General features: G+C 38.9%; 1 protein-coding gene across 1 annotated transcript; it reads left to right on the plus strand.

Moving 5' to 3' along the window:
• Positions 1-7,506: 7,506 nt before the first annotated feature.
• LOC131248897 (stem-specific protein TSJT1-like) lies at positions 7,507-22,560 on the plus strand. Its single transcript, XM_058249403.1, has 4 exons — positions 7,507-7,783; positions 15,649-15,889; positions 21,605-21,725; positions 22,105-22,560. Exons 1-4 carry the CDS (start codon positions 7,587-7,589, stop codon positions 22,290-22,292), a joined length of 747 nt encoding a protein of 248 aa, XP_058105386.1. The 5' UTR covers positions 7,507-7,586; the 3' UTR covers positions 22,293-22,560.
• The last annotated feature ends 1,669 nt before the right edge of the window (positions 22,561-24,229 follow it).

A 24,229-nucleotide genomic window follows, 5' to 3' on the forward strand; every position in this document is an offset into this window, starting at 1 on the left:
GAAGTTTCATTCATGCCCCTGAAGGATTCTAAATGCTCTGTCAGGTCCGTGGACCTAGAGTAGAAAATAATCCGTGGCATCCTAAACTTGGGCGAGAGTTGAACTTATATGATGTTGTCGGTGAATGAAGGTTCAATTTCCAGCATCACTTCCATAGAGGTCGGAACCTGCGCATGGAGGCATGAATGCAACCATGGGAAGGCTCAACGGGGTCGACATTCTACGACAAAATACATCAGAATATTACTTTTTGGTAGTTGATGAGCTCTTTGGTCACTGAGGCACTGGCCGACGACGTGCACATATACATACGCCGATCTTATTCTTGGCCGGCTAATTTTTATCCATAACAATGATAATGGGGATGAACAACATCAGCCACTGGACTTTTCTTTGACACTAGGGTCTGTTTGGGCGGTGGGATTAGAAGGGATCAGGTGGGATGGGATTCAAAAATCATAATTATTACCCATGGCAGGGATTGTCCCTGTTGCCAATGGATAAGATTAATGCCCTGCTTTGTTGATAATACGGTGGTACATTGAATGAATATACTCACCATCATTTGAAATCTAGGTGATGATGGTGTTGTCAGTGGATTGTCTTGAGATCCATGAGATTGCTATATCCTTGGATTGCTACATCCGGTCTGTTTGGCAGGCTCGGCCAACCCTAGGATTAAACCTTCCCATCCCTTCCAATCCCTCGGACCAAACACATCTCGGGCAAATTTGAACGGATTAGGATGGATTAGATGGGATTTAAAGGTAATGATGGTGTTGTCAGTGGATTGTCTTAAGACCCATGGGATTGGGATCAGATAACCAACTCTGTTTGGTCTGGGATCAGATAACCAACTCTGTTTGGCACGCCCGGCCAATACTTGGATTTAACTTCCAATCCCTTCCAATCCGACCGGCCAAACGAACCTTGAGAATAACACATGTATTATATCTAAATCGTTCATTTGTTTTGTAACCTTACTTTATGGCATGAGCTTAAAAATGAGATCGATCCAAAACTTATGTGGCCTCGAAGAAGTTTCAACGGTAAGTATTCAATCCCCGTTGCTATCTATGGTGGGGTCCACTTGAGCATTAGATTTACTTGATTTTTTGGCCCATGCTTTAAAATAATCTCAATGAATGGGTGGACGGAGTGGATATAGCTCACACATCATGGTGGACCTACAACAACGTGCTAATATTGAGTGAAATTGGCAAAGGGGCCAATGCAATTCTCAGCTTTTCTATTCTTTCCAAACATGGAGTGGGACAAGATGAATCCCATCCTACCAAATCCCTTCTAATCCCACCGCCCAAACATACCATGGTGACCGCCTCTCATTCAATCAATTTCTATCTTTTCACTCTTCCGCCGTATTCTATCTATAGAAATGTTACAGTAACATGTTATTTCAAGAATCACTCAGTTTAAATATTCTCAAATATGTGCGTTGTATATCACTCTAATACCGACATGTGACCTATTTTTAATTTGCGCTATCAAGAGCAGTAAAAATATAGGTACCGCAACATCTACAGTTGAATCATGTAAATAACGGCTAACATAGCTACATTAACGAGATTCATGGTTTGGATTCCACATTAACATAAAATTGGGCCCCCTAAAACTCGAGCGCACCATACCTTAATGGGCATCCGAGGCGCATGTGAACAAAACTGGAAATTTCCACCGTCACCGTCACATGCCCGTCACCGTCTTGTATGGATAAGTACTAACTTTTCCAGTCAACTTTGCCCAATTCTTAAACCTGAAATTACTAAACTAGCCCGGCATTTATTCAGTTAAAATGTGATCATTGATCTCATGCATACAGTTGCATCACAGCTTGTGATGTCGTATTACCTTTTCCACAAACATACCACTTTCGTAGAACATCAGTACAGTTAAAAAGGTACGGGACACGTTTAAGATCAAACTTCTCGAAAATAATTCTAATTCGACCATTAGTAGGCTATATCTCTATGTTAAGCAGACCGTTGGTTGTTCATCGTGTGGTCCACTCGGTATGTATAACAACCTAATTTTTGTACCGTATGATATTTGTGTTGTTTAAAATCGTTTTGATGGTATTGATATCCTAAAAATGGTATATTAGTTGGAAAAATGGTGCAGTAGCATACGATGTTCACTGCTCTTAATACGGATAGAAAGAAACATTCGCTTTAGTTGAGCTTTTTCCGACTGTATTTCTCACTTTTAAGTCACTCACTTTTTTTATCAAATCCAAATTTATTTTACTAAACTAAGCCTCTACTACACATGCGCACTTTTCAGGACAAAAAAATCTTTACTTGAGGTGGCACCGGCCAAGATATGGCTACGGATTATAACCGTAGCGATTGGAAAACATCAATGCATAACCTTAAGTTACATGGTTCCACTTCAACTAGATCATTCTATTTACCTAATCTGTATCATTAAAATGACCAATAAAAAAAAAGAATAATAAAAGTAAGATATGAAATAAAATAAAATTTATAGAGAGTAAAATGGAGGTGATTATATATATGGGAAATGGTACTATGAGGTCTACCCCATGGGAACTTCCCATGAGGTCGAGCTGTGTGGACCCCACCGTTATGTGTGTCAAATATCAACACCATGAATTTGATGGGTCCCTTTTAGGTTATGGGATATCCTAAAAATCAGCACTATAAGAAACTTAGGTGGGCCATACCATCTAAAACCATATAAAGGCATTCCTAAAACATATATAAATGAAGGAAATTCACAGCGAAGTGAAAGAAATTGACCGTGAAGTGAAGGAAATTGACTGCGAAGTAGATAAATTGAATGGAATTCACTACGAAATGAGTGAAATTCATCGCGAAGTAAAAGAAATTCACCGCGAAGTAGATGAAATTGACCGCGAAGTGAATGATATTCACCGTGAAGTGAAGGAAATTGATCGCGAAGTAAAGGAAGTTCACCGCAAAATGAGAAAATTGTCGAGAATAACGATCTCTCGGTCATGAGGGTGGATGACCATAAGGTACCAATGATTATTTGCGTGCTTCACTGGTACGAATGCCTGTCCATATTTGACAAGATAAGATATCATTAGAGAAATGATAGAAATGGGTACACGTCCATGAACAGGGTGTGCCCATTTCTATAATTTCTCTAATAATATTTTATCTTATCAAACATCGACAGGCATACGTACCAATCAACCATGCCAGCAGTCATTGGTACCTCATGGTCATCCACCCTTATGCCCGAGAAATTGTTATTCTCGACAATTTATATTCGAGGGTAGTTAATCGATACAGGGAACATATCGAACTGATGAAGGAGGGCTTGCTTATAATATTCCATGTCATAGGAGATATGTCTACGTTAGACGGGAAGGCTTGGACGGTCAGAGAAGATACTTCTATACCAAAGCAAACGAACGGATATGATTGCGATATATTTGTCATGAAATATATTGACATTTTGTACAGTGATCGAATTTTGTGAGGGACAGACTTGTAGAAATTCACTCCTATCTTTAGGAACTCAATAGCCTATGATTGCCTGAGTATCCACAAAAGATGATATATTTGTCTTAGGCATGAGAGGAATGGAAAAATTTTGTGAAATGTTATAATTTGTTGTAAATGATGTCTTGTAAAACATTCAGGGTGAAATGATGTAATTTGTTATAAATGATGTCTTGTATATTACGTTGTAAATTTATAGAAAATGATATCTTGTTGATAGTATTATGAATGGTGATTTGTTCGTGTATTAATTAATTTCATCTACTTCGCAGTGAATTTCCATCACTTCGCAGTCAATGTCCTTCACTTCGCGGTGAATTTCGCTCATTTTTCAGTGAATTTCATTCACTTCGTGGTCAATTTCCTTCACTTCATGGTGAATTCCCTTTACTTCACGATCAATTCCATTCACTTCATGGTCAATCTCATTCACTTCACGATCAATTTCCTTCACTTCGCAGTGAATTCCATTTATTTCACGGTCAATTCCATCCACTTCATTCACTCCGCAGTCAATTCCATTCACTTCATGGTGAATTTCCTTCACTTCGCGGTGAATTCCATTCACTTCATTCACTTTGCGGTCAATTTCCTTCACTTCGTGGTTAATTCCATTCACTTCGTGGTCAATTTCCTTCACTTCGCGGTCAATTCCATTCACTTTATTCACTTTGTGGTCAATTTCCTTCATTCGTAGTGAATTCCATTCACTTCGCGATGAATTCCCTTCACTTTGCGGTGAATTTCATTCACTTTATGGTGAATTTTCTTCACTTCGCAGTGAATTCCATTCATTTCACGGTCAATTCCATCCAATTCAATCACTTTGCGGTGAATTCTCTTCACTTTACGGTCAATTCCATTCACTTTATTCACTTCGCGGTCAACCTTCACATCGTGGTTAATTTCCTTCACTTCAAGGTGAATTCCATTCATTTCGCAATCAATTTCATCCACTTCATTTACTTCACGATGAATTCTATTCACTTCATGGTGAATCCCTACACTTCGCGGTGAATTCCCTTCACTTCGCGGTCAATTTTCTTAACTTCGTGGTGAATTCCATTCATTTTGCAATCAATTTCCTTCACTTCGCAGTGAATTCCATTCATTTCGCAGTCAATTTCATCCACTTCATTCACTTCACGGTGAATTTCATTCACTTCGCAGTCAATTCCCTTCACTTCACGCTCAATTCTATTCACTTCGCGGTGAATTCCCTTCACTTCGCGGTCAATTCCATTCACTTCATGGTCAATTCCATGCACTTCATTCACTTCGCGATCAATTTCCTTCACTTCGCGATGAATTCCATTCACTTCACTATTAGTTCCATTAACTTCATTCACTTCGCGGTCAATTCATTCGCTGTGAATTTCCTTCGCTTCACGGTGAATCAGGAGACCATTAAAGAAATCTATTAACAACTTTTTTCATAATGGTAAGTAACTCTCAACAACTTTATCTAATCCTAGGAGAGAGAGAGAGAGGCTTTGTTTTAATATGTGTGGGGCCCACCAAAACTTTCAATCAGTGTGAGGCCCAACAAACAATTCAATAGGTGTGGGGCCCACCAAAATTATTCCAATAGGTGCAGGGCCCACCCAGGCGGCACCGCCGCCAATCCGACGGTAGTGCCGTCAGACCGCGGTAGTGCCGCCACCCCTTTTTTTTAAAATTTTTGGTGGGTCCCATTATTCATTAAATTTACCACGAAACATTGTCAAATTGACCATGAACTTCTTAAAGTTGACGGTAAAATGTGTGAAATTGACTGAGTAGTGCATGAAATTGACCCATAATTTTAATAAATTGACCGGGAACTTCGTGAAATTTACCGCGAAACTTCGTCAAATTGACCGCGAACTTCTTAAAGTTCACGGATAACCGTGTGAAATTGACTTAGAAGTCCATGAAATTGACTGCGTGAAATTGACCGTGAACATCTAAGTAAATTCTTCATATTTTAAACATCCTTACCTCCCACAGCCATCGTATCAGTGAAATCTATATTCGAGGAGAAAAATAAGAGTGTGTTGATGTGAAACACGATCTTTAGAGAAAAGCTTTCAAGATTTTATGTTTATCAATGGATCCACGTCCTCTCAGAAAAAGAATGAAGATAGCCTTGAGTAGAATGGAAGATGGAAGATGTAATGTAATAGTAGGATGGAGATTCTATGGAGATTTAATGGAAAAAAAAAAGGTGAAAAGAAGGAATAGGAATGATAGAGATGAGTTAAGACGTGTGTTTAAGTGTTAGGGAGAAAATGGAGTGAAATTAATAAAGCAGGAGCATTTTGGACTCGTGAAAAGTCATCTGTACATAAGCAAATTATTCTTGGAAGGTAAGTATTGGAAAGGCTTCGTAAGGTGCATGGCTCAAAAGTGAAGAGTGCAGCAGGAAAAAACTCGTTTTAGTTGCACCGTGACGGAAACGGATTGGCTACCCCCCCTGCCACCAACCCCGTGGCTGATGGTCGGTGCTCCATGGGCTCCACCATGGTGTATATGTTTCATCCATTCCGTTCATCCATTTTTACATATCAGTTTAGGGCTTTAGCCTAAAAATGAGAGGGATATAAATCTCAGGTTGACCACACCACAGGAAAACAATATTGATTAGATATCCACCATTAAAATCCTCCTAAGGCCCACTATACTGTTTATTTGACATATAATCTGTTTATTAGGTCATACAGGCCTAGATGATGGGGAAAAACAAAAATCAACTTGATCCAAAACTTTTATTGCCCCCAAAAGGTTTTTAATGGTTGACGCTCATTCAACACTTTTTCCTTTAATGTGGTCCACTTGAGATTGGAATATACCTCATTTTTCGTCTCATATCATAAAATGATCCGGAAAATTAGATGGACGGCATGGATGAAACACATACGTCATATTGGGCCCACAGATTACAGACCATCAGCCATTGGCTGGTGGCGGGGCGAGTAGCCAATCCGTTTCCCACCGTGACATCTGCAGTATGTTCGGTCAATCCGGACTGTCCATTGGGTTCAGCACACCTGTTGAATACCAATAGAAAATTGCACCGACGTTGTTATCTGATTCCTCTGTAAGATATCCTTATTTAATATAGTCATCCATTTTCTAATCCATAGAATCTGAGCTGTCCATAAAAAGCGTCAACAAGTAGACGATTCAGATCTTGGGTTTGCCTATTGTCAAGTGATCTTTATCCTCTATTTTTTTTATGCATTTGATTAGAATACTCAGAATTGTCTGATTGGTGTGATTTAAAATGGTAGCCCATGAAGTGTATGCTGCATCAAATGAACGGTTCAGATTGATCAATCCAACTGCCCAAATGTACGGATTCAGTAAGAGCATCGTAACTTGCAGTGCTCCGAGACTCCACATGTTAACGGCTGTAATGTGGAGTCCAATAAAATTTCTGTGGGGCCCACTGTGATGTGTGTATGGCATCTACGCCGTCCATCGTTTATGCCATTCTGAGGATGCAGAACGGAAAAAAAAATATAACGATGTGAAACTCAAGTGGGCCACACTACAACGAAAAGTGAGGACGAACGCCTACCGTAGAAACCTCTTGGGCCCACCATAGTTTTGGAAAACACAAATATCAGCTTGATCCAAAACTTCTGTGGCCCCGACAAGTTTTTAAAGGTGGATTTCAATCTCCAACGTCTGCAAGTCACGGTCCCAAGATCAGATTGGTTGAACAGTCCTATCATCTGATTTGAGTATCCTTGTCTGTGTATTAGAACCGTTCAATAAAATGTCCACGAATATGACACTCATATAATCAAATAAGCTTGATTTTTCTGTTATATGCACTGAGTAATATAATTTGGACGGTTTGATTGTAGTAATTGCCTGCCAGATATGCAATTTCTAAGTGCGTTGTATCATCAATCATAATCTGCCAGAGTACGAAAGTTTTTATCCATTGCCCTTTCTCTCACTGCATTCCTTCATTACATAGATATATATTACATACACAAGTTACGGCAAATCCGTTGCTGAAAGAAAGTCTCAGGAAAAAAAACAAAAGCAGTTTTGGATTGAGAAAATCAGTAAGAGAGAAAAATGCTAGCATTGTTTGAGAAATCAGTGGCAAAGAGCCCAGAAGGGCTGAAGAGCCCACATGAAAATGGTGGAAAAGAAGGAAAGGGGGATCTGTTGGAGCATTTCTCATCTGTGAATTCTGCTGTCGTCTCTATAAACCTTGGCCCTCTTGCATCTATGGCTTACACCACTCAGAAACAGAATCCTCTCCTCCCAAGGTTGGTACACATTCATTCATACATACATTTCAAAAAAAAATAAAAAATTACCAAGATCTCTTCAGTTTGTTATATATATATATATATATATATATATATATATATATATATATATATATATATTTGTATTGGTGAATACGAGTTTTTTCTATAATTGAAAATAAAAATAAAATAATCCTTTATCTCTCATTTGTGTGTCTGTGTGTGTTTGCATTTGTTTCAGCTTGGAAACAGAATCCTCTCCTACCAAGGTTGTTAAACATAAATACACATTCTTTTCAACAAAAAAGAAAAACCCAGATCCAAAATCTCCTTAGTTTTGTATTTTTTATTTTATATTGGTGAATATGGGTATCGATGATTTTTGGGTTTTTTTTGTTAAATCATTCAAAATAAAATTAGAACAACCTTTCTTTTCTTTTTTCTTTTTTCTTTATTCTTTTTCTTCTTTTTTGTTTTTGTTTTCCCTTAATTAATTAATTCGTGGTATTTTTGTATTGATCTGCATCCACCCATTTTTCATTTTGGGTATTTAAATTTGTACTATCTTGATCCCCAAAATATAAAATTGGTGTTTGGAGATCAACCAGGGTGGGTGTACATGTCATTTTTCCGATTTGGTTTTTTCAAGTTATATTTATTGAATTTATTTTTTAGATGCCAATTCCAAATTAGGAATTCATTGTCCACAATCTCATTGTTTTGTATCTGTTTTTGAGAAAGCACATCTTAATTTTGTTTTTAATTTGGGAATGATCAAAGCAGTCATTTGAGGAATGATCCAGTACTCTGCAGGATCACCCGATACTGTAGTCCTTCCTTCTACTTAACATGTGGCCCACCTTGGAGATCGGATCGCTGCTGGTGATTCCTGTCATGGATGTCCCATGGTTCGAAAGATTTACCAGACAGATGATTGTTTTTAAGGACTTACCTAACAGATGTCCCACAGTGCAGATTGTGATGATTGATACACAGGCACTTAGACAGTGCTGTGTGGTGTACACTAACCCAAATGAAAATGTTCAAATTGTGGGACCCAGTGTAGGCATGCCGCAATCCGAAAATCAGATCGGTTGAACAATCCCAACCACTTATTCATGGACACTTGTTTGCTGAATTAGGACCATTTGTCTATTTTCATTTCAACCATCGAATAAATGTCTGCCAATTGGCTACTAGGTAAATCAATCAGGGTGAGTGATGTTGAATTGGGACTTGCCTAAATCAGGGCTCCCGATGTGGACGTCTAATTGAGTTATTTTGAGAGGAATGTATCCAATACAATATGTTTCTATCAAGTCGACACCAGAGTAATCGATGATACAAACTGATACAGACAATTCATTCTGATACACTGCCATATCATGATATGAAAGATTTTATCTTATCATTCAATGTATTTACTATGACAAATTCCTGATGTGATACAATACACTCGGATGTTTTGTTCCTTCCTCTACACTCTATAGCGTTAAAGCTTCTGATTTCAGAGCTTGGGTCTGTATGGCAATGGCTTGTGAAAACTGATGGTCCTGCTGATACTATCATTCTTTTTTGCCTTCAGTTTTACTTGTTTCCTTTGAATTCCTTCAGAGATAACAACTGTAATAGAAATTTCCTTTTCTTTTAGGGGGCGTTTGGATCGTTACTTAAGATAAGCTACTTATGCCTCAAGTAGCTTATCTCAGTTTCTACTTATTAAGCTGAAGTGATTAAGTAATTTTAAGTAAAAAGGTTACTTATAATTCATCTTAAACCAAACTTACTTATTTCAAATAAGTTACTTATCTACTGCTGTAAGTAGAAAAGGTAACTTATTTGGTGGTATCCAAACGGGCCCTTAATATCTTGAATTCTGCTGTAGAGGGCCCTGTTGTGGATTGAGTAAAGCCTGAAAATACATTGATCGTATAATCTTAACACTTACCGTTACATTTGGATTGCTAAGTATTATCTATTTATACTTCCAATGATGGTCGCCAATTGGGTTGTTAGGATTGTCTGGTCAATGTGGTTTTCAGGCCTCATTGCATCTACATGGGGCCCATGGTTTGGACGATCCGGATTAGCATGCATGTATGTATGACACATGTAAGCTAGAAGATGGGTTGCATGCAACTGAGTGAGGTTCAATTTACCCTTTATTAATATCTTATTACTACTACTACTGATGGTGGTTTTGTGGCCATGAAGGCATGTTACCTTGTGCCATGGTTGTAAGTTATAGAGGAGGTGTGATGCGGACACAGGTGCATTCAAGGTATACCAACGAAGAAAGCGCCAACCACAAGTGTCGTCCTTGTGGATAGGCGAATATTGAGGAGCTGAAGACCTTTCACATGTGATTGGACATATAGAAGACCCCACTTAGGGAAAACACATGTGAAGGAAGATTGGAGAAAGAAGACCGAGCGCCCAAACTTTTCCATACTTATGTTATTTGCGCGTTTTTTGACTTAGTTAGGGGTCTTTTAGTAATCTTATATCTTTATTTGCTTATCCGAGGGGTATTTTAGTAATTTTATGTCTTTATTTGCTTATTTAAGTGGGGTAAAGCCCTAAACACGAATTTCAACTATTGATTAATGAAAAACAAACCCTTTGGTGGCTTCCTTCCTCTCTTTTCTCTAATGGTGCTTCTTCTCTCCCCTTGATCTTCTTCTTCTAATTTCTTCTTGTGTCCCTCCAACTTCTTCAAGGTAATAATTTTCTTCCTTTTATTTTCCAATCTTGGCTAATCCTTCTTTGATCAAAATCTTGAGAACCGATCTAAACCCTAAATCACCAAATTCTCAAATCCCTAATCCGAGAAACTTCTTGGTTCTTCGGACTAGTCATCTTCATTGATCGATTGGGTGTGACCATGCAAGATCGGGAGGTCTCATCCCTCGCCGGATCCAACCTAAGTAGTAATTGAATTCCATAACCCATGGTTGTAGTGATGGCCCGATCCATTGCATGTTTCCTTTATGATTTTCTCAGTTATGATGATTACTGTTAGAATTTTAGATCATTTATTCCTTTTATTTCCACTATTTAATTATCTCCATGAGCATGCATCATAATTAGGGCTATCCTGCGTCAAGGTGACACTGGGAAACATATGAAATTTAAACATGCTTGAATCAGATTGCAAATAGCGACCACCAGTGACTCGAAAAAGAAAAAAGAAAAAAACGACTAGCAGTCTCACGATGCTAATCAGCTTCTCCAGGCTTCAAATCTGTCGAAGAAACAAGTGCAATCATCATCATTATTCTTTCTTCCCTGTCCACCTTCATCCAATGCAAAACACAAATGTAGAACTTTTGACTTCATATTGTTTCTGTTAGTTTATACCCCAATATATTGTGGGTTCTTTGATAATTTAGTGTTTGGAATGCTCAAGGTGCTTTCAACACAAATCAAACCTATAACTTATATTTTCATAAAAAAAAAAAAAAATCAAATTGCTAATGAACTTGTAATATCCCGCATCTAGCTTAGACTCATCTAGTCCAACCCAACAAGCCCCCAAATGCACATTTGTGAACCATGATTCAGTGCTTTTTGTCCTTCAACCTCCCCTAATGCTATCCTAATATTTTTCACCTTTTATGAGAATTCTCCCATTCATGTTTCTTCGGGTATTACATTTCATTTGTGGAAGTTTTGTGCACCCATTGCTGCTCCCAAGCTGGATAATGGAGGGTTGCATTAGTTTGGCAGCCGGCGTGAAACTTTGGCCATAACCTTCACCATGAATCCTGGGCAAAAAAGGATTCATGTGGCCAACCCTAGTTAGTTGGAATAAGGCTTTGACAATGATGAATTAAATGATATTTGGACCAAGATATGTTAGGCTTGAGTTATTACGGCGAGGGACCAGCGTTTGGTGTTGGGGAGTTGCTTATCTCATGGGCCACACCATCAATGGACTGCATCTTGAAAATCTACTTAATTGGAAGGTTGTAACAATTCAACGTTAGAATTTATGTTGAATGTGGTGGATGCAGCAACTTGAGAAGGGAATCAAACTAGAAGCAATGATTAAAGTATGTACCCACGTCCACAATTGGTTCCAACACCAGCTGCCAAAATAGATCTCTAATCAACTCTGAAATTAGTAGTAGTTGCTAAAAACAACAAATAAATGGATAAATATGCAAAATTACTCCATGCAAACCCAATGGCATCACACCATAGAGGTTTCTAGCTAGGGAAGGACACCACTAGTCACTAGAAATTGAATTCCATCGTAGGAAACAAAAGTACTAAAGCAAAGCTCCTTTCAATCGATAAGCAAAGTCCCAAAGCTTCAGATGGCTTTGCTCATGAGAGGTAGAGAACGTTCGAGAGTTGAAAGATCGAAGGGAAGATTCTTTCCCCCATCGCAGTAGATTGTGGATTCGCTTTAACGATCAAGACAATGGAGAACCCTCCTCCTTCAGTGATCATGAGGAAGTGCGCTATCAACAGTCTCTTAGTAAAACAGATTCGAAATTTGGGAGAAGGCAATTCGATGGCCCTTCCAACGGTAGCAAGGGAGGAAGGAGTCATTTGAAAGGCAAAGGGATCATCCATGTTAAATCGGAGGTGTTGTTGGAGCCCCCCCAGAATCCTAATGGTGGGCTTTGGATCCCTGCTGGGAAAGGTAGGAAGAGAGATAATAGGAAGCAACAGAAGAGACCCCTTGTCAACCTCACGGAGCTCCCCACACTTTATGTGGATCGCTTCCCAGAAGAATGGATGGAGGTCAATTTTGCCCATTTGTTTCATCGTTTTGGTCCAGGGAGGGAGGTTGTCATCCGAGGATCAAAGGTTCAACGATTATTAGGGTGTTTGCTTTCGTCGGGATGGAGAGTGAGGATGACCTTGCTAAAGCTATCGAAGATCTCAATGGTGTGAAGTTTAATAGGAAGGGCCTCGGAGTTCAGAACACTCATTATAGGCCGTCGGCAATGAACCAAGAGGTGAATGAAGGTGGGGAAAGAAGATCATAAGGAGGGCATAATGGAGGTGCCACTTCCAAACCCTCTCCTTCTATGCCGAAGGGGGCTACGAGAGAGGATCCTCAATGGGAATTTGGTATCTTTCAAAGAAGCCCTTTTTAAGTGACCATCTCCCTGTTGTTGTTCCAATTGAGGCCCATGCTCCTTCTCTAACAAGTCCCTCCTTGGAAGATGTTTTTGGCCCTGTGTTTGGTTCTAAATCGATGGTGGTCCTGGGGTCCAAGGTCAGGGTTCCTTTGTCAACAATTAGGTAGCTTGCTAAGTTCATAGTTGCGGTCTAGGTGAGGGGGACTTCCTTTTCCGTTCTTTACCGGATTATGAAGTATGGATCTCTCTTCGTCCCTCTGTGGACATAGATAAAGTGGTCTTCACCAATTAGATATATCAAGACAGCCCGATGTCCTCCCTCTCTAAGGGGGGTGATTTCTTGCTATTGGGTTGGGAGGAAGTTTGGTTACTCCAAGAGCTTTTCTTGGAATTTTGGTTCGAGGAGGCTCTAGTGGTGATTTGATCCTACTTTTGAAGGGTCACTGCTATTGACCAGGCCACGGTGAGGTTGGTAGATCTGCAGTTGGCCAGGATCTACATTCATCTGAAGAAATCAACAGAAGTCCTTCAGGTCATCCAGATCGTCGTCGAGGAAGAATCCCGCTCTTTTAAGGGGGTTTGTTGGTGTGTTCAAGGTCCTAGTGGTTTTCTTGCTTCTTGTCTTGTTAGTTTCCATGGCATAGGGCATTTAAATGGCAAACATGTTATTATAATGTATAGCAATCTATACTAAAAATAACGCGAGCAATGTTTAGCTAACATTACCCCCACAATTAGTTCGAATTGGGTGGAGAACCTTGAATATTTGGAGGACACGGAAAAGTCGGGGTGTTTTGGAAATTGAAAAATATAGTTAGTGTCCAACGTATGGTTTTTGGGATTTCAGCCACAAAAGGGATCCCAATCCTTTGAAAATTTTTGAAGTGTTCTACTAGCACGATAAGGGATCCCAATCCTTTTGTTGATCAAGTGCCACCTAGATTTGAACCGGGTAGAAAGAGGATATGCAGTCTTCTCGTCTTAAGACTCAACCATGCCTGATGAAAGGGTTAGGATTATACCATTCTATAGATGTTGGCCATGGTCCACCATAGGGGACCCATCATAATGCAGGGGCATTTTCACACCGGGCTCGAGTGGAGTTGCCTATGGGATGCAGGGGCACATTCGAGGTGGGCGGCCCGTGTGAGGTGGTACCCATGTGATTTGGGGCCCACGAGGGGGGTTCGACCAAGGTCCTAACCTACGCGATGTGGGGCTTGGGCTATGAGATAAATGGATTAATTTGCTATGCTCTAACAGTTCGAGCTTTTAGAGCAAGTGGTTAATTGTCTTGTATCAAATTGGCATCAAAGCAGGAGGTCTCGTGTTCAAGACTCCTCACCAGGGGTGATTAATGCAGGGGCATTTATCAAACTGTTTGGGCCTCTATGTAAGAAGTTGAGACCTAAGGATACTACACACGCAAACATACGCAGTTAGGCAAAAGATCATGTAATTCCTCAACATGTAACCCAAGACAGTATTTTTATGCATGCCTTTAACCTTATGCCCACATTTCCTTCTGCTTTTAATATTGTTCAAAAAGGAGTGGGATATCTAAAACACAATCTCAAATCCTAGCTTTCATGTTCCTTGTTTCATTCCTTTTAATCCTAATATGGACTTGCTTTTCTTTTCTTTTTTCTTCCTTTGCTTTTTTGAAGTCATTAAAGTTCTTCTCAAACAAATCCCAAATTCATAAACATACTTATTTTTCTTTTTTGGCTAGATTTCTCCCCAAATGTCTTTTGATCCCTTTCTTTCTTTTGTGCATCGAGAACCTGAATCCTTCTTCTTTTTTCTTTTTTCAGTTTTCTCTTAGTTACATGACCATCATCTAAGCCTTATCCCAATTAATTAAGGTTGGCTTTTTCTCATTAGTTACATTCAGTGTTCGAAATATCAGTATCGCGTTACGTATTGCATTCTTAGGATACGGATACGTATCGGTTATCGCATGGGATATATTGGTTGTATTGTGTAATGTATCGCTGTTGTTGGAAACATGGGGAAACATTGGGAAATTGGTTGAATTTTTCAATGAAACTTCGGTGATTGTTAAAAAAGACATCAATACACACTTATAAATAAGAACATTACAAAAAACAAGTATGCATAGTAGGTTTTCTTTGTATGAGGTCCTGATCTAAGCGTTGTCTAACTGAATTGATGCAAGTATATTAAATGTCTATTTATATAATTGATAAATGTAAGAAGACAAGTGGAAACACAAGGAATACATTGAAAAGCAAAAGAAGAATCACTAGATTATGTTACACGCATGTTTGATTTGATGTTAGACAAAGATTGCAAACGATTTGCTAGAAATTGAGAAATTTTGATTTATTTTTTTTCAATTTTCTGCAACTCAGCCCATTTCCTCCGAATCTCGAAATCGAAGCTCCCAATCTATGATTTTTTTATGCAAAACATGAAAAATCATGAATTTGTAACAATTTGACACTAATTTAACATGATTTATAGAAAATATAATGATCGAAATTCGAAAATGCTCACCAGATCGAACATGTGGGATATATCGCACTACTTGTGTGTTTTGTATCGCACTGGTGGGGATACAAGATATCGTGGGATATATCAGTCGATATTTAAAACACTGTTTACATTTCGAAAATAAACTTACATGGAAATATAGAAAAGATTCCATATATAGATTTTTTTTCTCCTCTTTAGTTACATGTCAAAAATAATCTAGATGGAGTCTTTTCTCTTGGACACAGTTGTGGTTTCAATCATGCCTTTCTCTGTTTCTTTTTGCAGGCTATTTGCCGTCGTGGACGATATATTTTGCTTGTTCCAGGGACACATTGAGAACATTGCCATTCTAAAACAACAGTATGGACTGAACAAGACGGCAAACGAAGTTATCATTGTAATCGAAGCTTACAGGACTCTAAGAGATAGAGGTCCTTATCCTGCAGACCAGGTTGTGAGGGATCTAAATGGGAAATTCGCATTCATTCTGTTTGATAGCTCTGCAAAAGCCACATTCATAGCTGCTGTGAGTAAATCCCTAATACTTCTTTGGTCTATGAATTTGATGTTTTCCTGATATGGGCTGTGCTTATAATCATGATGTATCAAGGTTTACTCATATCTTAGCTTCATTACGTATTTAAATTGATGGGTTACTCTTCTTATGTGGATGGTAATGACAGTTATAATAATTAAAAAAATAATAATAATAAATACAACAAAATAAGTAGGGGTGTCAATGGTCCGGGCTCTGGCCTGATGATCAGAATTTTGAATTGGCCCGACCTGACGGCCTGGCCCAAAACAGTTCAAATTCCGGGCTGAGACCTACCCCAGGCCCAGCCCATTGACAGCCCTAAAAACAAGTAGTACAGATCCGTTGATGAGGGACCATCAAGATCAAAACAACAACGAGTCCATTCAATTGCTTGAAAAAACATGAGATGACTCAGCGCATTCAATTACTTGTATTTTGTCTTTTTTAAGAAAAGCAAAACTCTACTAGGAAAATTGACCTCTTGATTCTTATCCGTTTACTTCTTTTTCTGATGCGAAGGGACCCCTCATATTTTTTGGGGATTTTCTAGTACATAATTCCTCCAGAATTGTGATTTTACCAGACGACGTGTTGACTAATTGAAATGCTCAAAAAAAGTATGTTTGGGAGGTGGAATGATTGAAATGGCCTCATCTTTTCTTCTTCTTCTTCTTCCTCTTCCTTTTTCCTTGAAGTTGAGCATTTGTACGACCCATGTGGCTTGTATATTACATCCAACCCTTCCAATAGATACACCTTATCATGATGATCAGTTAAACCAAAATTCAGGCCAATCTAATCGTCATGTGGACCACGGGTGAATTTGGAGGTCTTTAGGTAGTGTACATTTTTTTATGGCACGACCCATCTGATGATTGGATTGGACTGATTTTGAGATCATCTTGATGGGGTTCATCTATTCGATGAGTTGGATGTCATATACACACCAATGGGCCCCACAATGCTCACCTTCACTGCTTTTTAGAAAGCAAAAATAAAAAGGTGTTTTCCCCCAAATAGTTGGGATAAAGCTTAGATGATGACAACAATGATGATTAGGGTATTTAAGTCATTTTACCTCCCAAACAGCATTTTTTGGGCGTTCCAACAAGTTGAGGCATTGTTTTGGTAAAACCATATTTCTTGAAGGATTTTGCAGTGTAAAAAAAAAAAAAAAAAAAAAAAAAAAAAAAAACTATTTGTTTAGAAGTTTTTCTAGCCCCACCACCTACACCTTTAAACGCAACACGAGTACCAACTTGGCATGTGTGTGGGATATCCAAACCATGAATAAGTTGGACCCCACTATGCAAATGACATGCCATAAGAATCAGGCACTCTTTACACAGAACAATATTGTTTAATCATAGATTAAAAAGAGAAGAATTGATGCAGGCCCACAGCCCATCTAGGCCCACTATATGGCTCAACAAGATGAAGCCCCATAGCCCATTGTAGGCCTAACATGTGCTGATTTTTTTGCTAATTATTTACAGATTTTGGGGCCTAAAATCAAGGATTATAATTTACTATTTTTGAGAGATATGGGGGGCTGATTGAAAGATGTAATGAAGGTGTAATTGATATGATTGAAGATATAATGCAAGGGCATTTTCACATCGGGCTCGAGTGGGGTTGCCTGTGGGATGCAAGGGCACATTCGGGGTAGGCGGCCCGTGTGAGGGGGTGGTTCGGCCGAGGTCCTAACCCATGAGATGTGGGGCCTGGGCTATGAGATAAAGGGATTGATTCGCCATGCTCTATTAGTTCGAGCTTTTAGAGCAAGTGGTTAATTGTCCCGCATCAAAGTGATATCAGAGCGAGAGATCTTATGTTCAAGACTCCTATACAAGGGCATTTTCACACCGAGCTCGAGTGGGGTTGCCTATGGGATGCAGGGCACACTCGGGGTGGGCGGCCCGTGTGAGGCGGGTGGCTCATGTGAGAAAAGGTTGATATCAATAAAAGTTCTCTACCTATCTACTCCATTGTTCTTGTGAGTATTCTTCTTTTTTTTTCCTTTGCAATTTAGGTATCGAGATCTCATTGACTCAATGACCGGGTTGCACCAAGAATAGAAGAAAAGAAAAGAGGAGAAGAGAAAGTTGGGAGAAAAGAAGAAAAAGAGTAGCTAGACATCTCCACCCTTCCTCTTTATATTAATAATAAAAATAAAAAAGTTCAAAAATATCGTCACTAATAATGTTCATAGTATAAACAAGTCCTAATCAAATATAAATACTAAATAAAAAATGTGCAGCCCACATCCACAACCATTAAGTGGGACGTACATAATATGGCCCACATCCTCATGCGTTAACACTCCCTCTTAAGCTAGAGCATAAATGTTGTCGATGCCAAGCTTGGAGCGTATGCGTGTAGAGTGATTACGACTAAACCTCACGTATAAAATGACATCCAACTTCATATGTTTAGTTCTCTCATGGTAGACCGAATTGTTTGCAACGTGGGATGTTGCCTTATTATTACAAAAAGAAAGAAAAAAATTGCATAGGTAGATTCATCGCAAATCCCATTTCCTGCAACAGTTTCTTGATCCACATTAACTCATAAGCAGTATGAGCCATTGCTTTATATTCTGCTTAAGCACTTGATCGAGCCTCAACACTTTGCTTCTTACTCTTCCACGTGACTAGATTGACTCCCACAATCGTGTAATACCCAGTAGTAAGCCACTTATCTGTTAAAGAACTTGCCCAATATGCATTAGAGTGTCCTATATGATCATGATTGTTCTGTCTGTATATAATTCCTTGTTCTAGCTCTCCTTTAGGATACTGCAAAATTCGAACAATTGCATCCATGCAAGTTACCCTTGGAGAACTCATAAACTGGCTCATCACACTCACTTCGTAAAATATGTATAGCAGAGTGTAGTTAAATAAATAAATTTACCAACCAATCTTTTATACCTCCCTGGGTCTTCAAATATATCTCCTTGATCATCAATAAGTTTATGATTTAGGTCAATCGATGTATCAAATGGCTTAGTATCAAGAAGACTTGTACCGGAACGTATTCCCATTGAGATGGATTAATTCCTTCTTTGGATCTGACAACTTATATACCAACGAAGTATTGAAGATGGCCAAGATCTTTTGTGAGAAAATGCCTTTGAAGATACTTCTTAACCTCCTCAATGCCCCTATTGTCACTTCCCGTAACAACAATGTTGTCAACATATATCACTAACACAATAAGATCCAAGGTGTCTTTCTGTAAAAAGACAAAATTGTCAGCATGACTTTGAACAAAAGCCATAGTTCAAGACAACTTTGCTGAATTTTGTCAAACCATGCACATGGTGACTGTTTCAACCCATAAATTACCTTGTGCAGTTTACATGTCTGACTCCCACTGACCAATAAATCTAGGCAGTTCAATGAGATCACCGTGAAGAAATGATGTATTTTTTTTAATTTAATTTTATTTTTATTTTTTATGTCAAGTTAGAATAGGGACCAGCCATGATTAACGGCCATGAAGTGGATAACACGAATGGAGTTCAACTTGGCAATAGGAGAGGTCTCAATATAATCAATGCTGAGGGTCTAGGTATGTTCCTTAGCAACCAAGTATTTAAACGTTCAACTGTACCATCAAAATAAAACTTAATGATGTACACCCATTAATAACCAACAGAATGTTGATACACATTCTACTCAAACTTTTTGTAAGTTTTGAATAACATTCACCCAATGATATATCTAGTTGTTGAAGCTCAATTATTTCTTTAAATAACTAATACGTCCGAGGGATGTTTCAATTGGATGAACACGTCTCTCGTAATCCATCCCATACTTCTCTTGTAGTATCTAAAAACATTATATTTGCACTAATTGAAGGTTCTATACTATTTCAGAACCACGTCATGATCTATTCATTCTCCTGGATCCATTAATCAAATGTACCAGCACTCCAATCAAGTTTTTCCGTGGTCAAGTATTTTAATTTTTCCTTCATAGTTAAAAACACTAGAATGGATTTGGACCGGTGAAAGTAGTTCCATTTAATTTAATAGAGATTATTTAGGCCTTCAAAAAATTAGCTGGATTTATGAATCTAATTTTTCGAATTACTTCTCTCTTCCATCTGGGACAATGTACTAGAATATATATTGTAAGCTTAAACGAACACAGGCTGACCTTTTGCGATTAACAAACACCCAACTTGTATGCTTCACACAGTATGCACACCATACTTGAAGAGGATAACTAACCAACCAATCACAAGGGTCAATGATCACGAACACGGCATCGGACAATGGCAATCAGCCTACAGATCCACACGTCCCACGCATGAAATGTGATGATCACAAACACTTCATTTCCCTTCTCACGCATGGACCATTACAAAGGCCTTACACAACAAAAAGAAAAGAAACCTTGAGTTTCTTAAAAGATTTTCAGCACATGAGGGATTAGAGACTAAGAAATAAAAGAAGGAAAAGAACTATAGGATAGAAGGGAGAAGATCGATTAGATTGGCAACAAGGATGATGCTGTAGAATCATAGATTAAAGACAAAAGAATATAAGAGAAGAAAAGAGGGAGCAGAGTTGGCAGAAGAGAGGAAAAAGAGTTCTTTCCCTTCATATTAGTAATAAAAAACAAAACATACAAAAATACCTTCACTAATAATGTTCATATTCCAAACAAGTTTTAATCCAATATAAACACTAAAATATAAAATAGAAAGAATCTTAAGTGGACCTTACAGTGGGATGGCTCGCATCCACATCCATTAGGTGAGCCGTACAACCCCCATCCATTAGCTGGGTTGTACAGCCATACGGCCCACATCCTCATGCGTTAACAAATGTATTGTTAGAAACTTGCCGACAACATGCCATGTTTTAGTGTACACCCTCCTTAGTAGTGGACTGTTGTAAGTTTGTTACCGGATCGTCTTCACGCTGAGGTCAACATTATGTGCACTAAGATGCCCCACACGTGTACTAGTCTGTCACATGTTTGCATGTAAAGTTGGTGTAGGGTTATCAAACCTCTGTTTTTTAATAGGGATGTCTTCTTCCTAATCTTTCTGCGCTGATTTTTGAGAAATTTGATTTATGTGGATTGTGAAACTAACCTCTCAAATTCTTCATCACATTTCGGCATTTGCAAGCTTTAACCATGGTTTAAAATAGTGTCTAATACAGTGTTGTTGGATGCATATTTTTTTGACACGGTGATACAAATCATTCTTGTGTGGGTCACTTAAGAGCACAAAAACTGTAATGAGGATGTTGAGATGGATGAGTGGCAAGACAAGGATAGAACTAGAAATGAATGCAATTGAGAGAATTTAGGAGTACCATCAATAGGTAATAAGATGAGGGAAAGTAAACTTGGATGGTTTGACCATGTGCAACATAGACCAAGATCTGCACTAGTTAGGAGTGTGTTGGTACAAGTTGAAGGCTCTAAAACGGCAGGGGGAACACCCAAGAGGGCGTGGGTGGAGCTAGTAAGAAAAGATATGATAACCTATGGCCTAACTGAAGTTATGGCCCTTGATAGAGTGGAATGGTGCAGTTTAGATGGGAGAAGGCTTAGCCGATGATGTTGGTGAATTGCTTTGATCACTTGTATAATGATGTGAGGAGTTTATGTAGTTTGGATTATTCATAATCAATTGATCTCTGAATCTTTAAATGTTGTATTTGTCTCTTTAACTCAGGATGCTGATGGGAGTGTTCCCTTCTTTTGGGGCACCGATTCTGAAGGCCATCTTGTTCTCGCAGACGATGTGGAGATCATTAAAAAGGGTTGTGGGAAATCTTTTGCACCATTTCCAAAAGGTAATATGCAATACAAACAGATATTAAGTGCATCCTTTTTCCTTCTGTTTTACAACAAACCCATCTTGATCTCTGCAAAACCTACACACCTGAACAAGTCAGTTAATGCACACGCTACCACATATGCCGATGTGGCAGACAAGTGAAATATCCAAACCATCTAGTAGGTAGACCTCTTCATGTGGATGTGCCAAGACCTTATTCGTGGGATATGGCATCTGTATAGTGGGACCTTCTGATGGATAGTTTGGAAATTGCACCTGTCCGCCACACTAGCATATGTGATGGCATGTGCATTAACTGACTTGTAGATACATGTAGGCTTAATAAAGCTCACCCAACTTTATTTACTGCCTAAACTCTTGTGCTCCTTTGGCAGGCTGCTTCTTCACAACCTCTAAAGGGTTGCAGAGTTTTGAACATCCACTCAATGAGTTGAAGCCATTGGTGAGGGTTGATAGTCAAGGACAGGTGTGCGGTTCGAATTATAAGGTTGATGCGGAATCGAAGAAGGATACCGGCATGCCTAGAGTCGGGAGCGCTGCAAATTGGTCTGCGCACTACTGATCTAATAATCACCGCCCAGATAGGCTTTGTTATAAAGGGGCCTCTGGCTGGGATTTATCATCCTATTCATAACATGGACATCATTTCTAGTTCTTATATGATTGACTTTGCTGCTTTTATATAAGAGGATGCTATTACTCCCGGGCATGTTTAAATTAATAGATTTTCTTTATATGAAGTTTTTATCCCTTGATTTGGGTCTTCTGAAATGCTAGATGTTGCTTAAGGTTATCTAATGTTCAAGTTGGAAATGAACTGGCTTTTCTTATTCTTCTTGCTGTATGATGCAGAATTTTATAGAGTTAAATTCCCAATGTGTATTGCGAGGTTTCTTGCGCTATGTTGGGAAATTCATTGTGTGGCTGCCTGGCTGGCATAAACAGAGTGTTAAACGGCTCTGGGTTGAAATAACACCATATGAATTGCAAAATCCACAGGTACATCGAACAGCTTCACCGTACAGGATCTCATCTTACCTTTCATCATCTACAGGTGAATTGAATTACAAATTACTTATCTTTAGTGAGGTTGTAGCCCATAAAAAAGCTGAAAGTACCGTGGATGCAATTTAGGAAATGAGTTATTGCATGCAAGCACACCCACACTGTGGGATGGTAGATAAGGACATTGGAAATCAAGCATTTCAATTCACCAAGAAAATGCCTATTTCCAACCTGAATGTTCCTAATATATCCATTAAAGTGGGACACTCTTAAGGCCTGTTTGGACAGCGGTATTAAATGGTATGGAATTGCATTTGATGAAATTAACATCATTATTATGTCTGGAAATACCATGTTTGGGATCAAATTCAGTAACAAAATTGATGCTTTTCATTCATGATGCATGGGTTGCCTGATCAAGGGTTAGAATGGTGTATTTGTATGATTTAAGACAGGCATGTATGAAGTTGGATGAAGCCTGATCGGGCTAGGAGAACTTGAGCTCAAGTGCAGTCCAAAGCCAAGTCAACCTCATTTGAGGATTGAAACCATGAAGTAGTGAATGAGCTTTGGAATTGAAACCATGGAGTATTAAAGAGGCTATTGATGAAATTTTTGATTGGTCTATTAATTTGAAGGCATTTTCACACCGGGCGAGTGGAGTGGCCCATGGGATGCATGGCACACTCGGGATAGGTTGCTTGTGGAACCCATGGATTTGGGGCTGTGTGAGGCAGGTGGCTCATGTGTGGCAAAATTCAAGTATTTAGAGCCCACGAGAATGGTTTAGTTAGACCTAACCCATGGATTTGAGGCTTAGACTATGAGATAAAGGAATTAATTTGGTATACTTTATCAATTCGAGCTTTTAGAGCAAGTGGTTAATTGTCTTCCATCAAATATACAGTTATTAACATTTGCTTCCTAAACAAGTAAGCATTTCTCCTTATGTCGTCGAGTCAACTTTGCCTCGTACTATGAAAACCATAACTTGGCTCAAACTCATTCAGTCAAGTTGACTCAGATAAATTTCAAGTTGAGTCACCAGATTTTAGGACTGCACCCTAAATAGCTCACATGTGAAATAAACGAATGGCTACTCTCCAATTCTGCAACCTCTTCTGAGTTCCGATTGAGTCGGATTGAGTGGCCGAACTGCATCGATCGTATATACAAGGATAACCATATACCCTACTGGCTTTCTTATTAATATACCACTTGTGTAGGATAAGGATAACCATATACCCTACTGGCTTTCTTATTAATATACGACTTGTGTAGGATATCAATACGTGAAAATGATAGGACCCACCATGAGGATCAGCCATATCGAAAATCAAGCTGATTGGCTAAATAGATGGGCCAGATCTGTATGTTGAATCAGACCATTAGCTGTCATTGATTACAATGGTGCGGCCCACCTGACGCGTGGAAAGGCCTGAGTTTTGGGCCTACCGTTTCATGCTACTGATATCTACATAAGTGCCATGTTGG

This window comes from Magnolia sinica, chromosome 6 (assembly GCF_029962835.1).
Source record: "Magnolia sinica isolate HGM2019 chromosome 6, MsV1, whole genome shotgun sequence".
In the NCBI taxonomy this organism is placed as follows: domain Eukaryota; kingdom Viridiplantae; phylum Streptophyta; class Magnoliopsida; order Magnoliales; family Magnoliaceae; genus Magnolia; species Magnolia sinica.

Coding starts and splice junctions, on each gene's coding strand:
- LOC131248897 (XM_058249403.1), top strand. CDS start 7,587: ATGCTAGCATTGTTTGAGAAATCAGTGGCAAAGAGCCCAGAAGGGCTG. Junction 7,784..15,648: donor CAGAATCCTCTCCTCCCAAG/GTTGGTACACAT, acceptor TTCTTTTTGCAG/GCTATTTGCCGTCGTGGACG. Junction 15,890..21,604: donor AAGCCACATTCATAGCTGCT/GTGAGTAAATCC, acceptor TCTTTAACTCAG/GATGCTGATGGGAGTGTTCC.